An 11014-nucleotide genomic window follows, 5' to 3' on the forward strand; every position below is an offset into this window, starting at 1 on the left:
GCTGGTCTTCTCCATTGGTCCTTAGGGTGCAGAGAGAGAAGTCCCCTCCCCCCGCAGGGCAAGGAAGGTCCAACTCCCAAACACCAGCTTCTAGCAAGTGTTCAGAGGCAAGTCAAGTCAAGAGAGATGAGGGTGTGGTTTTCAGCCCACCTTTATACTGTGTAGCTTGGCACCACCACACCAATAGATCAATTCCACAGGAAACACTAATATCTGTACTATTCACAACATGTTTTTTCTTTTGTATTATATTTCTTGAGATCATCATGTAAGTAGGGGTCCTTGTGAAGCAGAACCTTCCACAACACAGAACACGCCCGCTCTCCTTTATTCAGGACCATGTCAATGATGGCCCGCGCACTCTCTACTTTCACCTTCTCTGCTTTCACGGTGTGTCTCTCCTCCTGATTGATCACCCCCTCCTCCAGAAGTCCATCCAGCAGACCATCCATATCAGACACTCGATTCACAAGTTCCCTCCGTGCAGAACGTAGTTGCTCTTTTGCAGAGCCACTCTGAACGTGCTCAGTCTGCCTGAGACCCATCAACGAGTTACCTGTTGGTGTAAAGAAAACCAAGACTTGTTCAGCTCCAGACCAGTGTTGATGAGAGAGGCAGCTGATCACTGCTCTACTCTCACCAGCTAAAGCACATTACAGATGAGTCTAGAGTCTCACCAGCTAAACCACATTACAGATGAGTCTAGAGTCTCACCAGCTAAACCACATTACAGATGAGTCTAGAGTCTCACCAGCTAAACCACGTTACAAGTGAGTCTAGAGTGGGGAGTGCTTTTATCAACACCTGGATAGTTTTCAACACTTTCAAATGCTAGGTTTAATCTTCACCTTCCAACAAGAGACTGATTATGGAACCACATTGGTGAACTGTCACCAGCATTATTATGTGGGCTGTGTTGTGTGGATTTGGAAACTATGAGGATGTACTGTACTGTACCTGATAGTGGGATATCTGCTTCCCACGCCTGTTGTTCTCCTCCCTCTTTCTTCAGAAGCTTCAGCTTCACCTCCTCTCTGTCAGCGCTCAGAAACACTTGGAAGGTGGGGTGGTAGTGTGGACCGTAGCTCCAGTGGACCTTAGCACGCTGAAACACCAAGTAAACACTGTTAACAGATGAATCTGGACCATTCAGAAATATGACTGGTTTAGATTAGACTAGGCCAGTGAAAATGTGATTGTTAAATGGGCTAACTATTCCTTTAAGACGATTAAATATGTTTTTAATTACAAATGTCTCTACTGAATCCCCCTGAGGGTCTTGGTTCTAAATCTTGTTACTGTTAATCAACATTTTATAAATTGTCTTATCAGCTAGGTGTGGATGATGGGTATAATTATTGAATGTGGTCTTTGGAATATGGCATCATTTTAAACATCTGTACGATGTAACATCATCTCTATGTGACAACATTATTATGTAGGTTGTATTAGTCTACCTCTGGTTGTATATCATTTTTCTTCAATCCATCACAGCACAGACGGTATGCTTTCGCAAAAGTGAGAGTGCAGTCAGGACTGACAGATATAGAAGTGCTTACTCTATGCATATCCTTCACCTGAAACAAGATCAGACATGATTATCAAGGAGGGAACACTGACTGAGAACATGGAGTTATTAGTGTTTCCATAATATTAACTAGCGACCAAAACTAACAATGAGCTAACAAGTTATCAACTTAATGTGAATACTTTTCAGATTAAGGTTGTGTACTGTAGGAATAGAGAGAAACAAAAAGATCATATACATTTTACTGCCTGAAGTAGATAGTACAGTGCTAATGAACATCAACACATCAGTCTATTAACATATGTCTGAAGGCAAGGAAAGTTGTACACAAATTACATGTTCTTCCTGACTTATTTGTTCATCAGTCTTTCACTCGTTTTGACATTATCAAGTTCTCTGCAGTAACAAAAAAAACAAAACATTGAACATCATTAACTTCATGTTTTGGACGTGGTGCAAAGACATGGGCACTGTACCTTTTCAATCAGGACATTCGCTGGCACTATAACCAGGTTGAGAACAGAGTGCACAGAGCACTGGGGGCCTAGTGACTGGAGGAAGGGCAACACCTTCCCCCTGATAGTGATGAAGGGGATATCCCATCTCAAAAGGCCCCAGAGAGAGGGGCCTGTGATCTTCACCACCACATGTGTGTCAGTTAACCTCAGGGGTTTTAAAGGCTCCACACTGTCACCAATGACATGAGCCACAGACAGGGACCCAAGACCCTCTCCTGGAAGATAGAAATGTTTCATTGTGTTGTATAGAAGAGTCCATGGGGTAAAGCGTAGTATTATTGAGCTGTGAATGGTGTGAAACTCACCAGGGACAATCTCACAGTGGGGGAGGTGCAGCTCACAGACAGACCCCTGAGGACAGTTGATGCTGAACAGGGGTCCTGCGGGGGTCCGGTCTGTGGAGGCCAGGAGATCTTCGTCCCATTGAACAGAGCTGTACAGCACCTCCCCCTCTCCCTCCACCTGAAAGTGCAGATCTGTCACACTGCACTGGAACAGACCATCATGGGGGAACTGGATCCTGGGGGACACATGACAAAAAATATAATTACTATCACAATACAAAAAGAGAGAGGTGAAGGTTAAGAATAACTCTGATACCACAGAAATGAGCCGTCACCTGTATTGTGAGACAAGGTCAGGATTCACAATAGTTGGGGTCTGGAAAGAGACAGAAAGCACCAACAACAATAAAGTGCACCTCAAATACTCCACTTATCATGGTTTGGTGTCAATTGCATGAATCCTTATATACTGTCCCAATGGACATTTTTTATGGAACCAATATTCCCCCAAAACTTCAAATTGATACAAAATCTACAGGAACGTGTTGATGATGTTCTCTGATAGAGCTGAGCCTCTAGAATAAGAAATGAAGATATTCTACATGCGCATATAATCTGGCAATCTACCTGTGGTGTGGATGTCCAGCTGTGTGTAGGTTCAGGGTTTAATGTGACACCTCCCCACTCTGTAGAGAAGCACAACCAGGTCAGACGACGCAAACGCTCTCCATTGGTTTTGAATTGGACGCGGAAACTGACGCGAGTGACAGTTGACCAGTGGGGACGGGCACTATGCTGCTCCACACGATCAGTCTGTGTGCCAGTCTGTGTAATAGCAGAAAGCATATGCCGCCCTGGCGACTGAGTAAGCCACTACAGTTGTATTGTCTGTTCTGACAAGAACATGACGACCCGGTAGAAGTCGCAGAAAAACACTGCTAACAATTCGAAGTGAAGTGACCCCTGCAAAATAAGGCGAGGCACTGCATGAACGACATGACTCACCTTCCTAACAGAGCGGCTCGAAAAGCAATACCATCCAACCTGAGCCCCAGGTATTCTATTGACTGTGCAGGCACCTCAGCTCTATGCGTGGTTTACCTTTATTTTTTAGCTTTTTACTCTTTTCTTTTACTACAGTATGTTATGTTCTGTAAAGTGTCCTTGCGTTTGAGAAAGGCCCAGGATGTACGGTACCTGTTAGTGGGATTCGTGCCGCCCACACCTGTTGTTCTTCTCCATCTTTCTCCAGAAGCCTCAGCTTCACCTCCTCTGTATAGGGGCTCAGAAAGACCCGGAAGGTGGGGCGGTAGTTTGGACCGTAGCTCCAGCAGATCTCAGCATGCTGGAACAACAAGTAAATGCTGTTAACAGCTGAATCTGGACAATTCAGAAACCTGTCTGGTTTAGGTGAGTCTAAGCCAGTGAAAAGTCAGATTGTTAACTGGGCTAACTATTCCTTTAAGACGATGGGTATAATTATTGAATGTGGTCTTTGGAATATGGCATCATTTTAAACATCTGTACGATGTAACATCATCTCTATGTGACAACATTATTATGTAGGTTGTATTAGTCTACCTCTGGTTGTATATCATTTTTCTTCAATCCATCACAGCACAGACGGTATGCTTTCGCAAAAGTGAGAGTGCAGTCAGGACTGACAGATATAGAAGTGCTTACTCTATGCATATCCTTCACCTGAAACAAGATCAGACATGATTATCAAGGAGGGAACCCTGACTGAGAACATTATTAGTATTTCCATAATGTTCACTATCGACTATTCTATACTGAGTTACTATATACTGTAGGAGTAGAAAGAAACAAAAATGTCCCCCAAGTTTTACATAAATAACATATTTTCTTACTTATTTGTTCATTGGTCTCACTTGTTTTGGTATTATCGAGCTCTCTGATCTGGTATAAAAATAACATTGAATATCATGAGCTTCATGTTTTGGATGGGGTGCAAAGACATGGGGACTGTACCTCTTTGAGCAGGGCATTCGCTGGCACTATAACCAGGTTGAGAACAGAATGCACGGAGCTTTGTGAGCGCTGGGGGTCTAGTGACTGGAGGAAGGGCAACACCTGCCCCCTGATGGTGATGGAGGGGATAGACCGTCTCAAAAGGCCACAGGGAGACAGTTCTGTGACCTTCACCACCACATGTGTGTCAGTTACCCTCAGGGGTGGTAAAAGCTCCACATTGTCACCAATGACATGGGCCACCGACAAGGACCCAAGACCCTCTCCTGGAAGATAGAAATGTTTCATTGTGTTGTATAGAAGAGTCCATGGGGTAAAGCGTAGTATTATTGAGCTGTGAATGGTGTGAAACTCACCAGGGACAATCTCACAGTGGGGGAGGTGCAGCTCACAGACAGACCCCTGAGGACAGTTGATGCTGAACAGGGGTCCTGCGGGGGTCCGGTCTGTGGAGGCCAGGAGATCTTCGTCCCATTGGACAGAGCTGTACAGCACCTCCCCCTCTCCCTCCACCTGAAAGCCCAGACCAGTCAGACTGCACTGGAACAGACCAGCATGGGGACACTGGAGCCTGGGGGACACAGGACAAATATCATTACTATCACAATACAAAGATAGAGAGGTGAAGGTTAAGAATAACTCTGATACCACAGAAATGAGCCGTCACCTGTATAAGGAGTGTTCAGGTGTCACAATAGTGGGGGTCTGGAAAGAGGAGACAGAAAACACCAACAACAATGAAGTGCATCTCAAATACTCCATTCTGGGTGTCAAATGCAGGTATCCTGATGTTCTGTATTTCAATTCCAATGGGAAAAAAATGGCATCATCTTTCATAGAGTTGAGCGATATAATACGCACATTGACCATGGGTGCTGGGTTAAAAATAAGTCATGGTTTGTAAGGTTCTATCTACAAACTATCATCTTTCATAGAGCCAACATTTCCCTTAAACCTCAAATTGATACAAGATCTACAGGAACTGGTCGATGATATTCTCTGATGGAGCTGATCCTCTGGAATAAGAAATTAAAATATTCTACATGAGCATATAATCTGGTAATCTACATACTGCCCCCTGTGGTGTGGATGTCCAGCTGTGTGCAGCTTCAGGGATTAATGTGATGTGTTAAGCATGCCTTGGTCAAATGCTGGTCTGGATCTCTTGAAAAGGTTGCCAGGCTTAACTGCCTGTTGTTCGACTACCTGCTACTGTATGTTGTCATCACAATAGTGTTCTTACCACTGTGCCCCACTTGTCCTGTATTCCAACTGCCACATACTGCTTTTATATTGCTTTCGTGTTGCTACATGTATCATATTCTGTATTGTGCTGTGCATGTTTGTGTGTGTGTCCTGTCAGTTTGAATATTGTCCTCTGGTCGTTTTACTTTGTACTACTTCTTTTCTTTTTTATTTATTCCCCATCTCCGTCCCCTTATGTGAATAAGAAATTGTTCTTAATTGACTTGCCTGATTAAATGCAGGTTGATGATGACAATGAGAGCATCTCTGAGACACGAGGGCACATCTGGAGCTGCTCGGGATGCGGTAGCGGTAGCTGTTCCAGGAGCCGGGGCCGTAGCCGCAGCTGCTGTGGGAGCCGGGGCCGAAGCCGGAGCTGCTTAGGGAGCGGGGGCAGTAGCCGGAGCTTCCCTGAGACAGGACATCAGACAGGACACCTCCCCACTCTGTAGAGAAGCACAACCAGGTCAGACCCACTACTGGGCTGTGGTTAGCCTCCTGCACAGGGACAACAAAACTGACAAGTCTTCATGAATCAATATTTCAAGAATCATTTAGATAGATACAGTACAGTCGATTCATAGCTAGATAGCTAGACAGATTAAACCACAGTGAGATCCTCAGGATCCCCAGAAACATTCTGACGTCTTACTCTCAGGTCTTAGTGATCCAGCCTCAGATGTCTGCTCAAAATCCGAGTCTATCCCAGCTCTGATTTCTCCACTCGCTGCACAACACAACAACACAAATGATGAGCGATTTGCAGGTTGTGATGTATTGGAAAGTCTGGAAACCTACCAGATCTACGGTTAGTAAACAGATAGATCATACTCACTGCTTGGAGGGTGAGAATCGATTTCTTCAAAACTCCAGTTCATTTCTTCTCTGCCATCGATCTCAGGGTAAAACATATCTCCACTGTTTGCTGCCACCATCTCCTCCATCTTGTCAAACAGCTCAGTGACCTGAGTGCCATCAGCCCTGTTCTCATTGTTGAGGACATGATACCTGTTCCCACATTTCCCAACAAGCCAATGGAGGGCCTTCCCTTCTGTCTCAATGTGCTGCTCAATGGTTGTGTCTCTCAGACAGTCCCCATAGGTGAACAGCACTATAGTGTGACTCCAGACTCTGTCACTGAGAAGCTCTAGGTGGCCCTCTGCAGAACTCAACTCTTCCTCCGTTAATGAGTTCAGGGGTATGACCAGGAGGAGAGAGTGGGGTCCTGGGGGACACAGAGACACACTGCGTACTATCTCCTGTTTAACCAGCTCAGTAGTCATCTCTACAGGGAGATTCCTCTGCCATCCTGGAGTGTCGACCACAGTGACCTGCCTCCCTGCTACTTCTCCCTGTCTCTTCACACACTGAGCAGCTGTCTTCAGGTCAAACTCCTCTCTGCCCAGGATGGTGTTTCCTGATGAACTCTTCCCTGTTCCTCCCCAGCCCAGCAGCACAACCCTCAGCTCTGAGAGATGGTCACCTGTCAGAGAAAGAGAGAGTCCTATCATATACCAGCGCCACAGGCAAAAACTAATTTCCACATCTACACCTACCTAGTCCCTAACGCTCTGCACATCATGCTATGATTCAATCATCGTCCATGCACAAGATAATTGCTCAGTAAACTCAATGTTCTATAGTCTCGCAATGCCAGACTTTTGAGATCTCCGACTCAGTCGAGGCATCTCCATTGAAAATCTTCGCTAGAACAGCGCCGAAAACCGACACTACCAATCAGAACCACTCCCATATCTCCAATAGGGTGAAAGACCCGTCTTATCGGAAATTCCAGTTTGTCCTCTAAACAAACTGCGGGGTATTCCAGAAAGAGGGTTTACTGAAAACTCTGTTTGCTAATTCAATTATTTCAATTCAATTCAATCTCAGGGTTAGCAAACAGAGTTTTCTCTAAACCCACTTTCTGGAATACCCCCCAGGAGTGGTATCACATCAACTTCAACTTTCACATCTTATCAACAACTGATCACTTAAACTTTTGACGTGATATACTAAAAATGTCTATGCATATACAGAACAGTAGCAGTGCAGTGACTGTCAATAATATATTCCTTTGGGGGACCATAAAGATTATCTTATCTCATCTTTTACTGTGAAACATTTTGAAACTTATATCCAGCGCAGAAATAACTCACCTATGAAGGTTTTAAGGATCTCTCTCTGCTTCATCACCTTGAGCTTCCTCCGTTTCGCCCTCTCTTCTTTTGTTCTTCTCCATAGTTCTATCATGTCCAGTTTCTCCCTGTTCATCTCATAGTGGTCTCCTCCATTTCCTGCCACCATCTCCTCCATCCTGTCCAACAGCTGAGTGACCTGAGTGCCATCACCCCTGTTCTCATTGTTGAGGACATGATACCTGTTCCCACATTTCTCAACAAGCCACAGGAGGGCCTTCCCTTCTCTCTCAATGTGCTGCTCAATGGTTGTGTCTCCCAGACAGTCTCCATGGGTGAACAGCACTATAGTGTGACTCCAAACTCTCTCACTGAGAAGCCGCAGGTGTCCCTCTACTGATCTTCTCTGTTCTTCGGTGAATGAGTGATCCAGCTGTATGACCAGGAGGAGAGAGTGGGGTCCCGGGGGACACAGAGACACACTGCGTACTATCTCCTGTTTAACCAGCTCAGTAGTCCTCTCTACAGAAAGATTCCTCCACCATCCTGGAGTGTTGACCACAGTGACCTGCCTCCCTGCTACTTCTCCCTGTCTCTTCACACACTGAGCAGCTGTCCTCAGATCAAACGCCTCTCTGTCCAGGATGGTGTTTCCTGATGAACTCTTCCCTGCTTCTCTCCCCCCTAGAAGCACAACCCTCAGCTCTGAAAGATGGTGAGAGTCACCTAGTGGCACAACAAAGAGAACAAAATAAAATGATTAAATACTTAAACATTCGCTGTACTGGATAAAACATGTTTAATTGTTTCAGTCTCAGTTGACGAATGAACATATTTAGTCCATGAGTAGGCTTGGGGTGTTCTCTAGCTGTGTTTTGTATCTCTAGTGAATTTAGTGTTTGTATTTTACCAGATATTAAATTGATTAAAGTTATGATGGTGAAGGGTTACACCAAATCCCAATACTGTATAACTTCCTGGCCATAATGGTGGATTGACGTGCAAGCGGTTTACCTGAGGCCATGTTTGTTGCTCCTTACTTTCCTTCTTTAACCTCTATTTTACCATGTTAGTCCCATTGCGCTCAACGATCTAATTTACAAGGGGGGAAAAATTGCCAAAATAGCAGCACAAAGTTACAGCCCGAAACAATTATGAAAACAACAAGAATGGCTAGACATCCCTCTCTCTCTCTCCTCACCTCTCTTTCTTATCTAGCCCTGGTCCAGGTCGGTATTAGTATACCAATCTGAACCAGGGCTAGTTCTTATCCAGGGAACCTGGATTTTAAATTCAATATACTCTTTGCACAAGCTCCACTACTTCCTGAAATTCTACAGGCATGTTTATTTCCTGTCCTATACCATTGGATGGAAGTGATTAATCAGGTGCAGGGGCGGACTGGCCATCGGGAGCACCGGGAATTTTCCCGGTGGCCGCAACGAATGGCCTGCCCCCCGTCAACAAATCGCGCATGTTGATGTTGTGATGTTGGGTATGGCCTAGTGCTCGGTCATAAAGTCATATTGATGCTCGTGGTGTCTAGATGAAGTTTGATGCGTTGTACATATTGAATTGTCATACGGATTTCTTATTAGCAGACTGTTCACAACTGGTATTCTTTGTAAATAGATGGGACGAGACGGCAGAAGTTTTTTTTTTTTTTTTCACGTCAAAATGTTGCCCCCCCTACTCTCAGAGGGTAAAATCGCCTATGACCGTCCCAATGTTAATTCCAGTGTAAGCACTTAGAGAACTGGCTACAGCTCTGGCGTGTCGAGGCAAGTTCAGGCAACTTTTCTCTCCGGCTTTGGAATCTGTCTCGCGACCTATACCTCCATGCTCGCGACCTATACCTCCATGCTCGCGACGCGCACTGACTTCGCACGCATGTACTGGACTCGCGGGGGTGAAGGGGCTGTAGCTATATGACCGACACGTGAGAGTTGTGACTGTCTGACTCGATTTTGGAGTGGAATTTGATTTGCGTATTGCGTCCATTTCTTTATTAAAATATGTACTTTTTGCTGGGAACTGGGGGTAAAAAAACGTCCGGGGCTAGATGAAAAACATTCGGGTCTCGAGCCCCGGAAGCCCACGGCTCCGGTTCCCGACGCCAATTCCGCACAACTGATTAATCACTTCCATCCAATAGTATAGGACATGAAATAAGGATGCCTGTAGAATTTCAGTAATTAGTGGATATTGTGCAAAGAGCCTATACAGAATAGCAATGTTAAACTAATCTGGCAAACTCCATGGTAGCAGTAGCCTACTGCTAAGGTCTCGTGAATGCTAATTTACCTAGCTGGCTAAAAAAAAAGGCTGAACTTGGTTGTTAATTCGCAGTTAGTTACCGTAACAACTTACTGTATCATGTTGTGAGAGCACCGTAACTACCGTAGCCGTCGATAGCGTGTCAGATTTGATGTTATTTAGCTCACCAATGGATGAAGAAAACACCAGAAATTACTTTTACCTACACCACACCCAAGCAGCTGCGCCGTGAGACGTCGAGTCTACGGTCACTGTAGACAATTACGCCTTCTGATTGGTCTAGCTGTCCGTAGACTCCCAATCAGATCGCAGTTTTGACCGTAGACTCCCAATCAGATCGCAGTTTGACCGTAGACTACCAATCAGAAGTCAGATATGCAAATCAGAGTTCGTGTGGGAGATTGAACTAGAGACAGGTGTGTTATTTTGGGGTAAGAACAATTTATTAAATTTAAGCTCAATTTAAACATAGAATACACTGCTCTTTACATTATATTGCTGTTATGTTCTTGTCTTTTCGTCGAATTCCTTCGATTACATCCATCTTATTTGAACGAAAAGAAGTTATATTATAAAGAATTCTCTGAGATCGGGATTAGATTAGAACATTTAATGAAGGTAAACATAGTGTGGGAATGTGCGGGAATGTGCAACCAACACAGTGTGACTTGACATCAAATCTCTTTAGTGACAACGTGATAAAGTAAAGTGTATTCTTTAGAAGTCTTGGGCAAGGGCTCCATCTGGCTGACGTGGAAGGCGTTGGCGAGCCCTGCCTCGAGAGGCCAAGCGGAGCTTCCCCCAGATGGAGTCCCTGGTACTCAGCAGACGACCGGACGATCGAGGGCGGCGCAGGGGCCGGATGGAGGGGCGAACCTGCGAGGATCAGAACGAGACTGAGCGATTGTGCTTCAGCCTATATATATGCACGGTTAAAGCCTGCCGACAAGCCTGCTATTGGTGGGTTAGATTCGAGAAGGAGCGTGAGATTGATAAACGGAAGTGATTGGTTCTAGCAAATTAGCTTGTTGTAGA

The 11014-nt window shown here is 45.0% G+C and overlaps 1 protein-coding gene across 1 annotated transcript; it reads right to left on the bottom strand.

Moving 5' to 3' along the window:
• Positions 1–6550: 6550 nt before the first annotated feature.
• On the bottom strand, positions 6551–10177 carry LOC311310265 (GTPase IMAP family member 8-like; the record flags this gene model as incomplete). The annotated part of the gene is made up of 4 exons (XM_084439685.1): positions 10073–10177; positions 8717–8794; positions 7724–8428; positions 6551–7050 (listed from the first exon to the last, which is right to left on the bottom strand). Coding segments are annotated over exons 2-4 (1215 nt in total), but the record flags the coding sequence as incomplete, so codon positions are not given.
• Positions 10178–11014: the final 837 nt, after the last annotated feature.

Source organism: Borostomias antarcticus (genome assembly GCF_949987555.1).
Source record: "Borostomias antarcticus genome assembly, chromosome: 6".
Classification (NCBI taxonomy): domain Eukaryota; kingdom Metazoa; phylum Chordata; class Actinopteri; order Stomiiformes; family Stomiidae; genus Borostomias; species Borostomias antarcticus.